The 21,474-nt window shown below is 45.3% G+C and overlaps 1 protein-coding gene and 1 long non-coding RNA gene across 3 annotated transcripts in view; both read left to right on the top strand.

The window, feature by feature from the left end:
• Positions 1-16,715, top strand: part of LOC119171851 (uncharacterized) — a 34,793-nt gene extending 18,078 nt beyond the window's left edge. The window contains exons 1-4 of one of the 2 annotated variants that reach the window (XM_075892500.1): positions 3,478-3,820; positions 8,723-8,837; positions 9,840-9,948; positions 11,773-16,715. In XM_075892500.1, the coding sequence (XP_075748615.1) occupies positions 3,812-3,820; positions 8,723-8,837; positions 9,840-9,948; positions 11,773-11,878 (339 nt within the window). In that variant the 5' untranslated portion in view covers positions 3,478-3,811 and the 3' untranslated portion in view covers positions 11,879-16,715. Of the gene's footprint in view, positions 1-3,477; positions 3,821-8,722; positions 8,838-9,839; positions 9,949-11,772 lie in introns of those variants that run through there. The other variant, XM_075892501.1, reaches the window with a different exon arrangement.
• A 1,734-nt stretch (positions 16,716-18,449) lies between these two features.
• Positions 18,450-21,214, top strand: LOC119171608 (uncharacterized). Its single transcript, XR_012894712.1, has 2 exons — positions 18,450-19,540; positions 20,796-21,214. It is a non-coding gene; the product is annotated as an uncharacterized LOC119171608 (long non-coding RNA).
• Positions 21,215-21,474: the final 260 nt, after the last annotated feature.

The raw sequence follows: 21,474 nt of genomic DNA, 5'->3' as shown, positions 1-21,474 counted from the left end.
AGTAGTATCGATCTGAGTGAGCGTGTCACGCATTGAAGAATAACTTGATGAACACAGCGGCAGTCCGCTGAAAGAAAAGATAGCTATAAAACCGTAAATTATTGCGTGTCTGGTCATGCCGCACTTACGATGCATTAGCCTTTGCCGTTTTCTTATATGTTATGTTCATGCTGTTCTTTTTTTTTTCTCTAGATGCCACTTTAAATCAGTTTTTTAGTACCTTTTTGTACAACCCCCTGATCGAGTTACTTCAGAACGCGCACTCACTCACACACACACACACTCACTCACTCACACACACACACATACACATACACACACACACACACACACACGCACACACGCACACACACACACACACACACACAAAAGAAAAAAATACACACAAAAATGAGCTTCTCAACGGCTGCGGCATGGTGGCTCCCTTTATCGCCGTCCGAACGCGAAACACACTTATGAATTACGCCGGCACAAAGTTGGCACCGATGTGATGCATAACTAGCACAAACGTTTTCTAAGAAACGGAGATATCTAGTGACCTGTTACAGGACTAAAGAGAGTACCAATGCCTGCTGATACCGATATCCGCTGCCAAAAAATGGAAGACACTTTCCCATGTATCTCAAAAAAGGCTGCTGGTTTTTCGAGATAAACATACGAGAAGCCTGCTGACTCATGCCGCTGGATGAACGAGCGAAAATACAACACTCGTGTTCCTCAGTCGTCTCCTGTGTGTTTTCGTCAGATGAGCCAAGTAAGTAGCGATACTAAACACCCACAAAAGCTTATTTATTTAGAGTAGACTGCGATATGGCATATTATTAGTGCCTGCCATATTCTCAAAGAAGATGAGAAACTTCGGGAAAACGTTCCAGTCACTCAGTGTGCCGATGGCACAGGATAGCGACGGAAATACAGTGAACAGTAAGGTACAGGAAGTATTTCGAGAAGATAGGAGAAGTAAGGGAGTGTTCAAAGAGTCATTTACTCGGGACGCTTTCGTAATCTCACTGCCCCATGATTCATGGCCGATCCCTCGTGGCGGAGCCGGCCCTTTCCACTAGGGCACAGCAAACGTACCGTGTGCTTGCAGTAGTTACCCAATGAGTGTTTCTAAAAGGCTCTGAAAGGCCGCTCTTCTAGCTTTCGCTCTAACTGTGCAGCGCTTTCCGCGCAGGCCTGGTGTTTTTTTTTTGTTTATTTCGCGCGATGTTGTTATGGACACCGGCGGCGGCGGTGGACAACGTACTGCGCGTGACCCGAGCTGTGACCTCATAACAGCTTTCGCTGTAAAATGAAGTGCCATGCTACCACGACCTCCTCTATAAACCTCCTCTATAAGCTTATACAGGAGATCGTGCATATTATAAACTGTTTAGTGGCATTCCCAGAAACGTACGCGTGCGCACGTACTATTCTAACAATAATAAAAAAAACTTGGTATCATTGTCTGTTGTCATTACTGTTGTGTCTAACAAAGAAAGCGAGCCCTTAAATTTGAGTTTCCTTTCATTTATAGCGATGGTCTCGTTCTGACAGACTTGATGCCTCAATTGAGGTGGTATGCGAGGAATTGTTGGTCAGCTTCCATCTCGTTCTAAGACCGCATACGACGTGACGCCAAACAGGGAAAAAAATAGTGTTCTTACACTAGCCGTAATGGCAGTTGGCCTGCTGTGACTGATGCTATACCACGTTTAAGCGCACATATATAACTTAAAAAAAAATGGTCGGGCGGACGTCCGTCGCCGTATCCATGTCTCAGTGATAGAGCATTTGAAGCGTTATTTGATGGTCGCAGGCTCGGATCCTGCCAACGGCAAGTTATCTTTTCGTCACTTTTCTCTTTTACATTTACATTGCAATTACTTCTGATAACACCTACAATATTTTTCTTGGTATTATTGTCTGTCGGTCGGCAATAATAGAAAGAAATAGAAAGGAATAGAAAAAAAAATAAAGAAAGATAACCAAACAAGGACGCCAAGCTCTGCTCTTTCTGATTGATCGTGGCACCACTACTGCGAAGCTCTAGCTTAATTTTTTTGACGGTGTGGAACTGTACTCTCCGACGCGCGAACGCCGCAAAAACAAAGTGGACGCGCAGCTAGGGGTCACGTGATATATTCTTCTTTCACGCCAGCTTTCAATTTTCGCCTTAAGGCAAAGACAGGGCCGATTCGGCGTCACAGTATCCAGGAATACGTCTGTGGCACTGCGTTCCCGCGTTTCAGTATTTACTAAACAGGTGTAAGAACAGGAATGGCTTCTGTGAACGGGCCACTTGCGGGGGCGCCCAAACCGACCTTGGAGATAACGCTAATCGTCTTGCCCGATCGCGACGCTAATAATTCTTATCTTCGCGCACAATCTTTTCAGTAACGACCACGCGTGTGCATAAAACTCGCTCGGCTTCGCTGTGGTTGCGCCAACTTACCGTGGTGCAGGGTTAACTGTAGTTAAATTACGGGGTTACGTGCCAAAACCACTGTAAGGTTGCGAAGCACGTTTGGGGTGCGTCACTGTAGTACGTTTCATTTCCGATGGAGGCGGAAATGTTGTAGGTCCGTGTGCTCAGATTTGGGTGCACGTTAAAGAACCCCAGGTGGTTGAAATTTCCGAAGCCCTCCACTACGGCGTCTCTGATAATCATATGGTGGTTTTGGGACGTTAAACCCAACATAATCAATCAATCAATCAATCAATCACTGTAGTACGTTTAAATGGAGACTAAAGAGAAACAATGACTTGGTTTATATTGACAAACTGCACTTTCAGAAATCGAATGTCATATGTTTACCTAACATAAGTTCGTTATTAGCGGAGAAAATCAAGGTTGAAGTGTCAATTTTAAACTCCGCGCCGAAATCTCCGTGCTTCACGTCAGAATTTCAAAACTCATTTCTTATTTTCGTGACTTTGGCTCAAAATTATTTTCTGAAAATTTGCGTGCTAGGTCTCTGACACCCGAAGATTCAAACGTACTTTATTTTTATTTATTTGAAGTCACGTAGGACTCAGTAGACGTCTACAAAAATTATGACGGCACGGTGTTTGGTGCGGGAATATCAAGGTGGCGTCTCCGCTCGTATTTTCCTTTGGCGCGTTTTTTCGCTGAGATTGGTGTCTTCGGGATTGTGAATTGTGCTTTACTAATACGCGAAAAAACTTTTGCTTTTTAGCGTCCCTTTAACTATCTGGAATTCGTAACAGTGCACTTAGATGAAGCTTCATCTGCGCGTATGTGCTCCTTCAGCGAACCACGGCACCTGATGAAGATTAATGAAAACGTTCCTTCAAGGGCAGTGCCTGCAGCGTTAAAACGTCCTCTTTTTTTCCAAATCGCGCGGAGGTGCAAACGCAGACTTTTCCGTCTGGCGTTTTTTTCTTTTTGTTTCTTTTTCTTGTCGGTGGCCTTGCTTGCTTGCTTGTCCCTTGGAACTGGCTCCTACACACTATGGGGGATCGGCCAAGAAGCCGGTGGATAATGTAAATATAAGCATTAAAACAAAAGCAAGGAAGAGTGTCTTTCTGTAAAGAAAATAGAATTTCGTAATTTTGCTGACGTTGTAAACTTTATTAATTGATCGATATGAATTAAATATACTAATTTTTTGAACGTGGCTGATTTTGCTTCTTTGGGCATATATTGCTCATAAAGTATGAATTTAATGGTTTCGATTTTGGTCGTATGCCAATAGCGAAGTTGCTTTTCTTTTTCTGTCTTCCAAGTCGTGCATTCGAATTCACATGCCAACAACCGTGTGTAGTTCGACGCAGGTAAGAGAGGAAGAAGCGGGTAGCGGTGGCTATGGTTAAGGTGAGAATCTCCGCAGTCTTTTTTTTATGCATTTCATTTTTAAAGCGTCATCCCACGAGGGTTTGGGCATGCCTAGTATATATATAAGGGCTTTACATCCGATGGCTCTGTTGCATGCACAACATCTTTCCGAGTTGCAATGCTGGAGCAGTCAGAATAGAATGCACCGTTGAAGCAGTCAGCAAATGTTGTATTGTCGATCAAACGAGCTGATGCTACGATATTGGATCATGAGGGCATTATCTAAATGCAAAAAACTACCAAGCATTTCCCCGAGAATGAACATGCATGATTAAGTGCGAATGCACGGGGTGATGCTATGAGAGGGAGTAAAGTTAAAATCCGTTGGCATTTTCCAGTGAGTTAACGTAAACTCCCCCGTGTGATCACATTGTGATTCCCAGGAACCATTAGACCCTCTCGGGAGATCTTGTTGAGTTCACGCGTATATGTGAGAGTAAATTCGCACTATAATGATGTTTATGTCCGCGGCCCGCTTGCGCTCGGCATCACGGGCCCTTCGCCGCGCTGCCTTGTCTTCAACCGGCGCGACATCTTCAACGACACGTGCAATGCTCACATTCGATTGCGTTGTACTCGTTGTTGGAGATATCGCAGTCGAGGTTGATACCTGCGATGGATTTATACCCATGACGACTTGCAGATCTCGAGCAAGTCGTGGCTCCACGGAGCGGAGGGTGGAGCGCGCGCAATCACGTGGTGTGTGACGTGGCTGCGCCGTTGCTACAGACGCTTCCCTCCGCTCCTCACGCCGTTGCTAGGGGAGAGGAGAAGGCGCACCGCGGACGGCGGATTCAGGGTCGCTTATGAAGTGCATTCGCACTTAAAAGGATATCTGCTAGACAATTCGTACGGCACTGAGACTACCATATAGTTGACACACCACGATTCGATCAGGTGACCTTTTATTAAGAATGCAAGGATAAAAACCGAGGGGAATAATTGGGGCTGCTGACATAATAAAATTCGCTCATAATGGTGTGTGAGGGCCTTGCAACTGTTGGGGTTTCACGTCCCAAAAGCACCACCATATGATTACTAGAGAAGTCGTGTAGTGGCGGGCTCTGGAAAATTTGTCCTTCTTGGGTCCTTTTACGCTCACATATACATCTATAGGTACAAGGAACTAAAGCATTTTTGCGTCCATCGAAAATGTGGCCTCCACGGGCGGGATTTGATCACGTGACCGAGGAGTCGGCACTCGAGCGCTACGGGACCACCACGACGGGGGGTGTGAGGGTTCTATACCTTTGTTCACCACTTACAAGGAAGTCACGTTTCTGTTCGGTAACCTGTGGTTTATCGCATGTGTTTGATATGTGCGCATGTTGGGATTTGGCTTTACAAAAACAAAATAGCTTCTATTCAGCGCCAGCACATATCGCTAATGTGTCTCCCTTTTGCATTTGTTAATAGTATTAGAAAGTTTTCGACCCAGAGAAGTAGCGTCAAGGCCACTGCACATGCGCGAGACCCAAGCAGGGTTTGGGTTTTGCGTTGGGAACGCTATTTCTCGAACGTAGCGGGAGCGTAACGAACGTAACGTGACGGCACCCACTGAAGTGACGGCTCACCGGGCTGACCTAGAATAGGGAGGTGTCCAAAGTACCCATGGACCCTATAAACTCTTTGCTCTTGCTTGACCCAAAACGAGTACACGCAATAAGGCTTTGGGACCCCCAAACTTACGGGGCCCCGATTAGAAAACTCCCTAATATCTGGGTTTTTTTTCGTGCCGACTGGTTGTGCCCCCGCGATCTCCGACGACAGTGCACCTTTGGCCGACTGGGCTCCCCCTACGCCATCTTCTGACGTCGACAAGAGCTCTCGCCGTGTGGTGCCCCGTCCTCGTACTCCTGCGACCGTGTCCATCTTTCCTATCTCCTCTTTACTTCCGTCGCTCGCTGTCCCTGCGCCTCGCTCTCTCCTTCCTCTTTCTATATGTACCTTTTAATCCTATGTTTTCAATCCCTCCTCACCCCCATCCCTTGTGAGCTCCTGTTGAGGTGTCACACTCTGATGCAGACAGTTACGGGGCTCAGTTTTCTCTTCTTTGCCCTTTAAGAATGACATAAGAAATCTGGGCTTTTACGTTCCGAAACCACGATTTGACTGAGGAACGCCGTATTGTGAAGGGCTCCGGAAATTTAGACAATATAGTGTTCTTTAACGTACACTTACATCGCACACTACAGTACACCGGCCTCTAATCATTTCGCCGCCATCGATATGCGACCGCCACGGCCGAGATCGAACTCGATACTTTCGATGCAGCACTTGCGCACCGTAACCGCTGCACCACCGCGACGGACTTTAGTCTTCGTTGCTTTCCGCTGTGCATAATTAGTGTATATTAAGACCATCTAGAACGCGAGCTGATTCTTCGAGAGTGAGTAAAAGCCTAGCCCCCCCCCCCTTTTTTTTTTTTCTTCACGGAGATGGGGACGCTTTCGTTTGCATTAAACCAAGAAGGGAGAACAGGAATTGTGTTGTGCGGACAAGAAATCCATACTTACATCAGTTCGTATACTTCAGTATTCGATACACTGCATAACCTCGACACTTCATTACGTGTCGAAGAAAGTAATGTGTCTAGTTCGAGCCGGTCGACTGTTAAGACCACCGCGCAACACACTGTAAGCAAAAACTATCCGAGTTTAGGGTTTTTGCGGCTCATGACCTCTGAAAACTACCTTGGGTTTAAAATTACTACCTCACACGAGAGTAAAAGGCGGTCATGACATATTTTTACTACCATCTCTCAGAGAGGTAGTAAAACGATGTCACTATCCAATTTTACTCCTTAGGGAGTTTTGTGTCACGTGATAAAAAACCTATTGTGGAGAGTTTAAAGACACGTGATCAAGAAAACCTACATCACGTGATTAAAAACTCCCCATGCAGACTAACATGGCGGATGACCGAAGGTCCGACGCCCGTAATCAGACCATTGGTTCGCGCGAGTACGCAAGCACATGGCTGTATATATATGTGTGTTCTGTGGATACGCCTCGAGGAGCCAGGGCTAGAATTTGTGCCGACACGCATGCGCTCGCGTGGTGGCTGGAGAAGGGAACAACGCGAACGTTGAATCGAAGGCAAGCACAAAACTTAGATGCGCAATGTCGTGTGTAGAGCGCCATCTGTCTATTATACCGTACATGGTAGAGATAACTGCTGAGATATTTAATTTATTCTCTAGGCAGGATTAGTCGACGACTGGTTTACGCGTACGCTTCCATCACCATCGATATAGGTAACCCTCTACTGTAGGACCATGCATAGGACTTTTTAAGCTCCGCCGGTCTCTGGTTAACAAATTTGCCCTTATCTTACATCTTCACAAGTTCTACAGTATATGAACCACATCAGTACAGCAGTCTGTAAATTTATTGACGTGTTTTACAACACGCAAGTCCATCCTGTTTTCGTACTTGAAATATTCTCGCTTTTCTTCAGCATGGCGCATATCTTACCTATAGCTTGATGGCGGCCGTAAAAGCAATGGCTTGAAACAGCGGCTATGGAGATAGCGGCCCGATTCGAAGTACCAGGATACGGCGGGAGCGTATTACAGTAAAATCTGCGTGTAGCCTTTTGGTCGTATTGATTCTGCGCTGGGCGAATACAAACATGCGTACGCTTGACCGTGCAGCATCACCATGCGGTGTCTAAGAAGTTTTGTATGCCCCGCCGCGGTGGTTTAGTGGCTAAGGTACTCGGCTGCTGACCCGCAGGTCGCGAGATCGAATCCCGGCTGCGGCGGCTGCATTTGCGATGGAGGCGGAAATGTTGTAGCCCCGTGTGCTCAGATTTTGGGTGCACGTTAAAGAACGCCAGGTGGTCAAAATTTCCGGAGCCCTCCACTTTCATAATCATATGGTGGTTTTGGGACGTTAGACCCCAGAAATCAATCAACAAGTTTTGTACATTTAGGGTGCTGCTTATTACAAGAGAGGGCAGCACAGCATCTGTGTGGCCTCTATTTTATTTACCTTTGATATTTGTTAAATAAAAAATATTTGAATGAATTTTCGTCACTGAAATGCAAACCAAGTTGGCTTATAAAAACTGCTGCTAGGAACATAGGAGTTTAGAAAAAACTTAAAAATGTAGAATTTCTTCAAATATGATTTGCAGACATTTGTAGAAACGCAAGAGCTTGGTACGTGCTAGCGGGTTTAGCAATCGATTGCTGAGTGGGAAAACGAGAAACCATGCAGGCATGGCAAGCACCGTCAATATGCATATATCGCTCCTTATTGTGGAAGTTACGCATGTATCGTCCGCTTCATTGATCGTGTGTCGGACAGTGGCCAATTGGCATTTAAGAACGAGCACGCAAAGAACCGAGGTGTTCCGTGATGTGAAGGTCTTTCCTTATACAATGTCTGTGCAATAACTGGTCCGCCTACATCGGCTTTTACTGAACCGGTCAGTGTTGTTTGAAGCCCTATAGCTCCTCACTCTACATTTACCGCGAATCGCCCTGGAAGAACTTTGCAAATCTCGGATGTCGGAGTTCTGAAAACATTGCGACCTCAATCGTGTTCGTCGACGAAGCGACCGGCCTCCTTGACAGCGTGTTTATGTACGTTTCATAGTGAAGCGTACACTAACACACTGTATACTTAAGAAGGCAACTGCTGAAACGCAGGTCGCAGCGACTTTCCTCATTAGGGATTTCTTTTCACCTCTTCCTGCCTTCTTTTTCTCCTAAAATTCGGTGTTGTTTGATGTAGCGTGTTGCAAAATGTTCGCGGGAGCTGCAGTGTGGACAGAAGAGAGCTGATATGTGAGTGAAGTCATTCTGAAACATGTCATGGGGGTCGGCGTTTTGGTATTTAGTGATCGTGCAACTTACGGAGTCATTTTTTTCAGGAGTTTTCGCGCCTGATGACGACTACTGCGAGACTGTTGTGCTTGGTCTTTGTTGCCGTGCTTCTCGGAAGCAGCGATGGCCGGTTTCTGCTGTTGCAGAACAACAACAGGACCAGTGAGTTTTACTACGCCTTTGTCGCTTCCAGATATGGCTGATAATTCTTCGTTTGCACACTACGATGGGAACTTCTTGATGCAAATCTTGTAAATACAGCCTTTTCTTTAATGTTGGACGTTTCCATAGGTCGGCAGCAAAGGTAGATCTCACTAACACTCACCTAAGAAATATATTTCGCGCTTATCGGCTGACTCTGATTCATACTCGCCAACATTTTCCTACACCTGACTCACTAAGGCTTGAGCTAGCCAAAATGGTACTCACCCGGACTCACTCAAACTCACGGCTCGATCTAAATCTGAGCCAGTTTGCCGACCTATACACACAGAGTCGCAGTCGCATTATACGTGGAGTGTAGCTTGCGCCGAAGTTTGAAGATATATAAGAGCGTCATGTCACTGAACGCAACAAATACTGTTTACCGTCGCTTTGAGCAAACTGGACAATATCTAGAACTTCGCCTAATTTTATAATTATTTATTTTTAATTGAGTATGTTTTCACATATTATAATTAAAGCATATTATAGAAAACCACTAAAAACCGCTTTAAAGCTGTCGCTTTGGGCTGGACAAATGTATTTATCCAGCCTGAGAGGAATGCTGCAGTCAACCTTAATTAAGAGATTGGCGCACTTTACTCATTTTATTTATTGCTCACCATATTATAAAAGTCTCATCAGATGATGTTTTGGATGGCTGAAGCCAAAAGATCATTTGTTGTCAGAAATTCAGCAATCTGTCTGCATTTTTTTTTGCCATGTCGTAAATTCATTCATATACGAGCTTATTGAGTTCCTTTATTCAGAGACTGGATGTCGTGATTCTTACTTTAAAGATCGCAGAGTTTCATACGTCACGTGTGGCGTTACGTATGACCAAGGATTTATTTTGTTGGGCGCCAGATTTTATTACAATAGCTCGTTTATTGTTCTTGATATGCAGTTTAACGTGCACTTACATTGCCGCCGTTCCTTTGTGAATACTTCTTCGAATGGCAGGCGGCTGTGTGGACCCCACCGGAGAAATCGTTAACGAAGGGTTCAGCATCTCTCGAACACGTCCATGCCAGCTCGAGACGTGCCGCAATGGTTCGTGGGATATAGCCAGGTGGGCTCGTTTTTGCGTCTATTGCCGATATCCGGTTCACGTAATTCACCACGCTGATTAAGAACCAGTGTGCTCTGCCGCTTTAATTGCGCAATACATCTACCGCTTATTCGAGACAGGATGATTCCTAGCATGCCCTGCGTCAAGCAGCACACGCTCTTCAAACTACTTTCTTTAATGTCTTACCCAGGTCTAACTTACCAAATACCGTGATGTAACAACTGATCCTTTTAGATGCGAGGCTGTTTTTTGTTTGGCTTACTTGTGTAACACCGTACGGACGTGCGTTTGCACGAACTCACCGCAACGCGTTCCCCTCGCCGCAGGTTGTGGAGCGGTGCCAAGTAGGTCATGTCGCAGCTGCGTGTTGACGTCACGATCCCCTCGCATGCTTCCCTCGCAGGTGCGCGCTGACCTCACTCTCTTCCTCACCCGCAGCGCACTCGCCGCAGCGTCCGCAGCTGCCAGCCCCTATACGCCCACTCACAACACACTTCTCTCTGGCTTCACCCTCTCCACCGCCTGCAACGCTCGACTGCACGTCGAGTGGAAGCACTTTTTCCGGCTCGTTTATCTTCGATGAAACTTGCACCAAACCCAAGCTGCCTCCCGTGTCTTCGCGTTTCAAACAAACGTTTACTCTAGTAAGTGCCACACTGAGTTTCGCTTCAAACCGTTCTTTCAGCACCCGCGTCGACGCCTGTTTCAACTGAGTCAAAAACGCCGTGCGCACCGCTGCTGCTTCGCATTCCATCAGGGTTCCCTTCGGGAAGGTGGTTCATAATTTAAAATTATTCGCCGCCTAGGAGGTAATGCAGTTGGCCTTGGTGGTACCGGGTATGGTAGTCTGGAGGTGACCCGACGGTTCTATCCCAGCCGCGGCGAACACATTTCGATGAAGGCGAAATGCTAGTGGACCGTGTACTGTGCGAGGCCAGTGCACGGGTGGCGAAAATTTTCTGAGTTCACTACCGCGGCGTCCCTCATAATCGTATCGTCGCTTTGGGATATCAAAGCCTATAGATATTATTACGAGATAATGTAGGCAGTGACAAACGTCAGAAAAAAACCGCTTCAGATATCGTCGCTATCTTTTCGCGGTGCAAATTGATGGACCTGCATGTAAGGTCTTGATCGTCTTTTGGAGCTACCCTCGGAGAGGCTATCACATTGACGTTACACGCGCCAGGGTGAAAATACTTCCAGCAGATCTAAAGAACAATCTAGATTTCGCCTGTTATCGAAGCCACGTGTTTTTCTAGGCTGTCAGGCATTCCATAATAGAGGCGTGCCAGTGTTTGCAACCGATTTGGAAAAAGAACCTATGCAGCTGTCATGTAGAATATCCGAGTTGCGGAGTGCAGATCTGTTTCTATTGCTAAACATTTTGAGATTTATAAAAAAATTATTTCATATAGCAAGGCACCGCTTGTTTTATGGCTGATCCCCCATGGTGGGTTGCGCCACGTTGAAAGGGTCAACCAACCAATCAACCCTGTGACACCGCTCATTCTTTACGGGTTCTAAAATTTTTTTCGACATGTTGTGCGTGAAGTGCCACGCATTAATAGTGAAAATGTTCTATTATAGCTCGGAACAGTGTCGCAGCGCCTCTTTCAAAGTCGCCACGTACGGCTTATTTCGGTTCTCTCGTGAATTCATTTGGCAGCTAGAAACAGCCCGTCAGCATACTTTATGTGCCTACTTAAACTGCTGTGAAAGCATGTATGCATTGCACTTGTCTTAAACGTAACTTTGTGCGTGGATGAGCGGTGCTCGTTCCAACATCGGCCAAAAGTCGAAGTGAGAATGCATTGATTGCAGGTGCTTCGAAGACGTGGACCCGAAGTGCAAGGGGCAACTTGGAACCCGAGGACCTGGACCGTACCCGGACTGCTGCGCACTTGCTGTGTACTGCGCCGAACACTGAGTTTCAGCCGATGAGAGTGCCGCGAGAAAAAAAAGACTGTATATAGGCTTTGTTGAAATCTCGTTCGTAGAAGCCAAGAAAATTATTCGACGATTTTTTTACAGCAGAGCTGTTAATTTCGAGGTCTGGCGTGTGTCGTATAGATAGAAAATGATCGTCATCATGCTCACGGTCAATTACCACCCAAGCACTGCTTGCTAAAATATAAGTAACAAGAGAAGCTGTGACGTGCGCCTACTAATAGGTGGCTACCGAGTGTATGTCTCCTTGTTAAGTTTCAGTGGACCATTGTGAGGAGTACTGAGATTAGCCTAATTTCCGTGGTGTGTATACTCTACAGGAGTTCTACGACAAAGCTGTTATGGTTTTGATGTGCCTACAGGCATCGAGAGTAAGAGATAGACGCGGACTATAAAAAAAAAAAAATCAAAAGACCTATAGCATAGCCTTCAAGTCATATCAAATGCAGTACATGGTTGGGAACAAGAGCTGAAAAGGAGACGGCGAGAGGGTTAAAAGCTAGGCAAGTCGGAGCGAGCTAAACGTGTCCATCGGCCCTGCTGCAACCTAGCCTTGCCCGAGTTCGTGCAAGCTGTGCTTACTATTTGTATTTTTGCATCCGCAGGTTTCAGTTTCCATCGCCGCTTAGCATTAAAAAATTGTTCAGAGGTTTTGGTTGCAAAAACTACGTTATGAGGCGCCCCATATCGGAGAAACCCGCGCTAATTTAGACCGCGGGGTTCTTTAATGTGCACCAAATCTGCGCTCGTGAGTGTTTAAAGAACGTCTGCATCCCGTTCCTAAGTGCAGGTTTCTGTAGTACGAGTGATAAAATTCCTGTTCGTTCAGCTTTACTTATACCTAGAAGTAGGTCTTAGTTCGCAATCCATTAGCCCTCATAAAACCCGCGAAATTTCCAGGGTCGCAGCATTCAAGTATACTGTGAAATATGAGTATGACAAAAACATTTCAATTGTCGCCATAGTCGTCCAGAAGGATTTTATCACCTCAGTCATACAGTGAGAGGTGTGGATAAGGTGAGTCTGAAGGACCTGCCTTTCACAAAAAACTTGGAGGAATCCTTAGCCTGGTATCCCTGCAGCTGCCGCAGTGGCTTGGGCTCTGGCCACCAATGCCTGTTGGGCTTGGAGGTCAGAGCAGCTGAGCAGGACAGCCACCCAGTCCTCTCGTGACGGGTGGGGTTGGGGTGGGTAGGTGGGATCTGAAGGGCATGCCCACACCATGTCACAAGACTCCTCCGGCATGCTGAGACTGCCCCTTTACTTGTACTAGAGTGCTACCTGTACTCGGTCAGACCTGTTCTGTCATTGTTTATTCAATCTGCAGAGGCGCATGCACCGAAAAGACAAATAAGAATATGAATTTCGCCTTCGGTTCGCCTTAGGGCGAATGCTTCGAAGTACCACGCGAGTTTTTGTGCGGAAGCGTTTCATTACCAACTCAACGAGCAAATTGCATACCTGTACCACTGTCACGTTTGTGTCAGACAAATTGCTTTAAAAATGGATTCGTTCGAAACAAAACTTTTGTTGGTTGCGCCTGATTTCGAGAGAGCGCCCGACACTCAGAAGCTAAGTTTCTTACGCACATTGGGCGAAACAGTTCTTGCAAAATGGAACTATTTTAAGCATAGAAGTGCGTGGTGCCGGCGACGGAAAACAAACGCGTAAAGAGAGAACGGTTGCTATATGCATCGAGTTTCCTAATAAACACTAGAGGGAACTCTGGCGCTAGTGCCTATGGGAGCTGCAACGCACGGCGCTTCAGCGAGCATGGGAATGATGGGTAGTACACACATTTGTATAATTTTCGTACTTCTGGCCCGCTTCTGGCTACGTGTGTGTTCGTGTAGCCCGGAGTTGTTTTTTCACGAAAAAATAAATTAGCAACTGTGCTGAGTTTGCGCTTGACAACCTTATTCTTTCAGGTATATCATTTTGAATCGAGTCCCAAAGTTCAAAAGGGTTCGTTCTTTCCTTAAAAACAAAACCGTAACCAGCAATAAACGAAGCCGCAAGTACGATTCGTCTCCCGAAAGTACGAAGACTAGGCAAATGTGCGTACTACCCATTATTCCCATGAACACTGAACGATCGCAGTGCCAGAGTCCCCCCAAGTTAATTTTAGGAAACTCTTTGGCTATATGGACGCTTAGCTGAAATATTATGGGGTGCTGGAATAAAAAAAAAACTCCCAAGCATTTCCCCGAGGGTGAACATGGTTAAGTGCGAATACACGGGGTGATGCTATGAGGGGTATTTATTAATTCGCACGATTATATTTATTAATCACACTATGGTGCCTTTATGGTGTAATGGTTCCTGGGAATCGCAATTTGATCACACGGGGGAGTTTACGTTAACTCACTGGCGAATGCCAACGGATTTTAACTTTACTCCCCCTCACGACCCGCTCTCGACGGGAGACTGAGAGAGAAGGCGGGCGCGCGAGAGAGAGGGGTGCGCGCGCTGCTGCAGCGAACGAGGAGAGCGGAGGAGCGAACGAAGGGGGAGGGGGTATAAGGCGCGTTACTAGAGAGAAGACTGCGGACGCCACCGACGTCGGTAGATGGTTTGGGGTCGTTTGTAAAGTGTATTCACACTTAAAAGCAATTTAGGAAAAGTTACAAAGCGGACGTGTAGGATTGAACGCGCTAAGAAAATTCCGAGCTTGCGAAAATCCAATGTCGGACGCGCGCGTTTCGGCGGTCGCCTATGGCGCCATACTTTAAGCCGTTCCAGACGCCATCGAACGACAGGACAACCAGAAACGACAATGCATTATGGTGATGATGACGATGACGCTTTTATGTGGCGCTCACCTGGGAATGGATGGGTGAATAACCGGGTGGTAGAATGGTCAAGGCGAAAAGCTATGAAGCTAAATAAACCTGGGAAATTAGGCTAAACATGCAACATCAAATAAACGAAAATTATTTACAAGCAAGTGATCAGATTGTCATCTGGGCTTTCTGAGGGCAATAATGACGAAATCAAACTAAAGAAATGAATAGATAAATGTAGAATAGTATGGCAGCCTCTTTGGGTCATTTATATAGGTTGACGAAGACCGCAAAGCAGACTTCCCTGTTGCTTTAACTTAATAAAGTGCTGACAAATGATAAAATTACTGAAACATTTATTAGTAATCCCAACTTATGATATGAAGCAGTTATGTCTATTTCTCTCTTATTAAAACAATGGTGACGGAATGAAAAGCATTGCCCTACTGCTTCGATTTCCTCGAAAAACGTGACATGCATAAATGAGATGGCTCGAGAACAGCTTTATGCAAGTTGTGGCTCAAGTTCGGAATCGCACTGCGTAATCTGGTGTAAGAAAGTTTTGTAGTGCACACAGCAGATAACTGATTTTTTTATGTGTTAACTTTTGATATACACGCCACTGTTTATTCCAGCAGTATCTTAGATGTGCGAAGCCATTAAAACGTTCCACAGAAGGCCAAAGTGTTTCCTATAATGAGAACGAATGTTTCGAGTGACACAAACTCCAGACAGAAACTCCTACGACAGAAACGCGCGCTTCAACGGAGTGTTCTATACTCTCATATATTCACGGGCAGTTCATCGTTGGCGTCCTTTCATCGCTTTGGGGTCGTCTCGCAGGCTCCATTGCTGCCCATCGTTCTGCCATTTCCGTTTAGGCATTAAATGCACCAACTCATCAAATTATTAGCATACTTCAGAGAACCCCGCGTAAGGATATTGATATTAATATGTATTTTCACATGTCACGCCTCAGCTCCAATTCTGTAATCAGCTGGAAACTGTTCACTACTGCCCTCTTTCTTGACTTTTTCTAGAAAATCACATGCATTTCGTTTGGGGCCTACGCTCTTGCATGCATCCCCAGGCTCCATTGCATAGGAATTCTTAGGGAATCTAAAAGGTTGGTATCTCAAGCTGTATTGCTATTGGTTATTTAATTAATTTTTTCTAATATTGTTGGTCTCATTCTAACTCGCCCATCTCTAGCGGTTCCCCCATAGTGGGTATGAGCCACTCGTATGATTGACAATATTAATGTGCACAACCTTTAATCTCTTGAAATTCAAATTTATGTATTATTTATTCAGCAGCCTGGTAATGTTAACGTCTAGGACCTGATGAAATAATCCACTCACTTCTTGGCCATTCCCATGTATTGGGTATGAGCCACCACTACTGAGTTGAAGAACCTTTCGGGCATCCAGTAGGACGTATGTTTACAGGCACACCAAGTGAGCGCTCCCGCAAGTGCCTGCTGATGTATTTTTGTCAAGCATGATGACCTATTACAAACGCTATCGTAATGACTGCATGAACTGGCATGTCACAAACACTCAGAATAGTGCATGTGTCCACTGAGGTCGTATGCGGAGAGGCTGGGTTCGTTTATAAAGATGTCTTGCACTGACGCCATTGTAACGGTCACGTTGGAGCTCTGGTATGCTGGGACGCGAACTTTGTGATGTCATGTTAGTGCTATAGGTCCACTGAATAATCTTCTTTCGTTATTCATGCACAGTGGTTGAACAGCGTTCCAGAGGTGTCTTTATCACAACGAAGCAGGATTATCGCCACCTGATTATACTACCTTGCCGTTATTTATGTCGTCATGTTGGAGCTATGTTGTAAGTTTGTGACGTCACGTGTAAGCTATGGATAAAAAAAGGAAATAGTTTATCGTATAGGACATTGGGACTTTTGAACCATCCGCTTTGTTCATTGTTCATTCTGTCTGATTTGTTTCTCGCGCAAGTTATCTCTTGTGTTGTCGGTTGAGGGAAATGCACAGTAAAGTGGTTCACCCGAAAATTTTCCATCGGTAATACATTGATAATTTCAGAATCAAAGTTGAAACATTGTCTGCCAGGGCTTTCAATATAAAAAAAAACAAGAGAAAAACCTCTTCCGCTAGCCGTTGAATACACGTCGGCGACTACATCAGCACTTTTTTTTACGTTTACAGTGGCGCAGTAAGTATATCTCACTTTTATTTTTCAATCGATTTTGATAACCTCAGCCACTTTAAAAGTATCTATCTGTCTATCTATCTATCTATCTATCTATCTATCTATCTATCTATCTATCTATCTATCTATCTATCTATCTATCTATCTATCTATCTATCTATCTATCTATCTATCTATCTATCTATCTATCTATCTATCTATCTATCTATCTATCTATCTATCTATCTATCTATCTATCTATCTATCTATCTATCTATCTATCTATCTATCTATCTATCTATCTATCTATCTATCTATCTATCTATCTATCTATCTATCTATCTATCTATCTATCTATCTATCTATCTATCTATCTATCTATCTGTCTGTCTGTCTGTCTGTCTGTCTGTCTGTCTGTCTGTCTATCTATCTATCTATCTATCTATCTATCTATCTATCTATCTATCTATCTATCTATCTATCTATCTATCTATCTATCTGTCTGTCTGTCTGTCTGTCTGTGTGTGTGTGTGTGTGTGTGTGTGTGTGTGTCTGTCTGTCTGTCTGTCTGTCTGTCTCTCTCTCTCTCTCTCTGTGTGTGTGTGTGTGTGTGTGTGTGTGTGTGTGTGTGTGTGTGTGTGTGTGTGTGTGTCTGTGCGTGTGTCGGTCGCTACGTGCCCTGCCTATGATTTATTTTTCGTTATTTTGCCTGTGATGTCCTTAACATCCATTTGATCTTTACTAGTGGCATGACGTAAATAAAAGGCCAGCATGAATGACTAGTCGCATGAATATCAATAGAAGTATGTCATGTACAGTATGACGTGTGTACATGACCATGTCTTGGTGCGTTCGCGGTCTCCTCACTAATTTCTACATATGCCAAAGTTGGTATAGCGTGACATGAGTGTATGGCGAACATGCATTATAGGCCATAACACGAAATGAATGACGTGAGGTCAGGTACAGTCGGCGAAATATTTAGCTATCGTGCATGATCGGCAGTTTTTTCTGTGCATGTTTGTCATACGACTGAATTAAGCTTAAAAAAGTGAAGGCAAGTGTATTCCCACAATGCACGAGTCCACGAACGAATGTTTTGTAACTTTGTTCTATAATATTGCGCTGAAAGACAAAAAAGTGGCTGCTGCGTGCGATAAAGTTTTGACCGACTGTACTTCATGATTTCAATGACCAAGTCTTGGTACACTCCATGTCGTTGCATCACCTTAATATGCATGAACAATCATACGACATGAATGTACCACGAACGTAATAGAGAGATGATGCGTTATACTTATACCTTTAATTAGCATTGTATATATTTAACTTATGGCAGCCGTATTATAGTGAAGTACATTTAGCCGGATTGAAAGTTGGGCGAGTTGGTTCGGTTCCTTTCTTTAAAACGCGTGCAATGATGGTCACAAGAAAAAAGCGATAAACACACAGGGTGACGTGCTACTAATAACCGACAAATCACCACAGGTAGTGGAGTAGCCAGTTGGTGGCACACCGGGCTCGTGCCTCCCACCGCCCCCGAAATAACAAAGATCCCCCCCCCCCCCCCCAAAAAAAAAAGTTCTGCCTATGCCCATGACCACAGGTACCGAACGGAAACTCAGACGGAAATTATTGAAGCCTTTCAAATTAGCCAAGGAAGTTTGAGGTGCATAAGCCATTACTCCATCAGTTTACAGGAAAACGAGGTGGGGTTTCTACAACGACATGTGCGAGCAGATGATGTGATGCTTTAGGTAAGGGCCTGTTATCGATTGTCAGGGCGGGCGATTACTGGGATTGCGTTGTGTATATGTACATTCTGAATAAAAAAATGCCAGTTGTTAGTAGCACACCGTCCTGTGTTTATCACATGCACTTCTCTTGTGACAGTATTTCCGTGCATTTTCAAGCAGTGAGTTAACTACATATCATGACGTAAACGCCCTCATTTGTCTACAAGCCGAGTGATGCGGCGTTTATGCAGCTCCTCGAGGACGCTTCGCATTAGCACAACCGCTGTATAAAACTTTTTTTTTGTAATGTAGTAGCAGTGGCATTACATCGATCACCGCAGTGCGTGGGATGTGCCTGATTTGTCGCGGATGATTGATGTCGAAGTGTTTGTAGAAAGTTATCAAAAGCAAACAGTCTTAATACGCGATAACACTGTTTAAGTCCTTTGCGACAGTGCTTCATGCTGATTATAAATAAGATAAGGTGCGCAAACACGGACGCGGGAGGTTGGAACAACACAAATGCCTTTGGCGTCATCTTTTGTTGTGTATATATGGAAGGCTAAGCGATATCAAGAAAAGCGCGTTTGCGTTCTGTTGTTCTTTTGCGTCCGCACTTGTTAGCCTTATCTTATTTTATGATGAGTGTCATACTCACCGATTGTATCAGCTTTCGGTCGCTTAATGATGCGGCTGGCCGCTGGAATAGGCAACAATTTATGCCGGCTTGTAAGTCAGTGCCAACATGGGAGATGAAGAAAAAGGAGCTAAATGAAATGCGAGTTGTGAAGCGGCGTATCGGCGAAGCTAGGCTGAGTTTACATTGTGGCTCATTCTGTGTGCAGAGACACGGGCCGCAGGTGCGTTCGTTGCTTCACGTTCGTCGGCACTGTGGCCGTCGTCGCTTTGGCCACCTTCGCCGTCCTTGTCGTTCTCGGGGTAGTGAACATCAGTAAGTGTTCCCCTTATATAAATCACTCGTACAGTTGAAACGAACAGCCCAGACTTTTGAACAGTCTGTTTTTTTCTTAATCATGTGCTGTATCTAGTGAGTGCAAAATCTGCAACCAACCGAGTTATAAGGATCAAAATGAGTGGCTACCGTGACCGGTTCGTTCAAAGGTTCAAAACACCTGTGCGCTAGAGTATAAAGTTGGGCATGTTGGTAAGACATAGTTGATCGACGTAGCGCGTTTAGAAACATAGGACAAGGGAAGGGACAGAAGGGGGTGCTTACTTCCAACAAAATCTTTATTTCGAGGAGCGTACATATATATGCTCACAAAATTCGAAGACAACAGATAAACAGATGAAAACCCTCTATTGTCATGCACTAAAACTTATGATCACCTGTGCGCATGTGCGTAAATATTCCTTGTTGTGTTGTTACTACAATTCCGTAAAGTAAACTTTGAGCATTGCGTATAAACTCCCGGCGGGCTCCAAGCCGAAACAGGGCTGAATCTCAGTCATGGCAGCGACGCAATGCAACCGACAGAGAGCGTGGACGCAATTTAATGCATGTCTACCAAACTCGTTATGTCTTGCGCGAAGTCGGGTCCCTGACTATGTAACTTAATGCACTACCTAGTCCGAAGTAGGCTTTCGCCTTTAACTGTTATAAAGAGTGTGATACGTGACACACCAACGAACGTGTTTATTTGCGTCTAAACATTGCAGGTCATATTTCTACGCATTCGTGATACTCAAAAACAGGGGCCGGCGACCTCCGGCCCGTTGGGGACCATCATGGGGTCCTAGGCACGATGCCATGACTGCCTTCCCTCCCTTTGTCACTTCATATCTCGACTGTAAAGAAGTTCTTCCGAGGTCCCACAATTGTGATTTCTCTTTCACTTTAAATCAGCATGACTGCTACCCCAGTTTTTAACATTATTGACAATTCACCGAATTTCCTTTCTTTGTCAGCAAGGCACCCCACCCTTTTTCCCGATCTACCGTACGGCCCTCGGCATGTCTCCTTCATGCAACTCGACCACCAATATGCTGCCGACTGCGGCTAAATTTTAGGCACTGCGGCGTGCTCCCGACAGGGTTGCAGAAATTAGGTGCCTTTTCTCATCTTCTAACCACTACCCACCCTCGGCCTCAGAATGTTGCCGACCCTTGCACTAAGCGATAAGCGTATTGAGTGTTCTAAGTAAAAGTAGACGCCTGTCAGACCGTTTGAGTTGTTATGATCGCAGAGGTGCACTACGTGACGGCCGAGGCCAGGAAGGCAGATGAGAACATGACCAGCTGTTCTTCGAGCCAGAGCGCCAAGCCACCTCAACCCACCGACGGCACAGCGTACGTCGTGGCGAGCACGCTGACGAAGACGAAAAAGCGCGGCCCAGGAGACGAGCCTATCCCGGATCCTCGCTTTTGAGGACAATCTGTGCTCGGCGTGGCTGCAATGTATACGAACGCTCAATTTGCAGTTTTGCATGCATGTTAGCGAGAAGAAAGAAATCAAGAGACGACGAGACGAGATTTCGTAGTTGCCCTGAGCAGCACGCAAGTGTTCGTAAACTTTACGCGATGTTTACCACGTGGCGATATATTCTTTGTTTTTAACGTAGTGCGATGTGTTTTGCGAACCAGTAAAGAATAGAAATACCGGCTGCATACCGCATCTTATCTGCGTGGTCCGTGATGGGGTACGGCAACAGCATGCGTAGCTTCTTTTAACCCGAAAGTGTTTTATGCCGCGGTCCGCCACGGCTGCCTGACGTATTTCCGTCACGGATATGACGTTGCAAAATATTTAATAACAAATTGCTAAGAAAAAAAAATCCGGCAGATTCCAAGTACCTGGGAATCGACGTTATAAGAAGCATGCGGAGGGAACGTGACGGTGTTGCAACTTTTTTTATTGAGCTACAC

This window comes from Rhipicephalus microplus, chromosome 4, assembly GCF_043290135.1.
Source record: "Rhipicephalus microplus isolate Deutch F79 chromosome 4, USDA_Rmic, whole genome shotgun sequence".
Taxonomy (NCBI): domain Eukaryota; kingdom Metazoa; phylum Arthropoda; class Arachnida; order Ixodida; family Ixodidae; genus Rhipicephalus; species Rhipicephalus microplus.
This window is presented reverse-complemented; position numbering and strand designations above follow the sequence as displayed.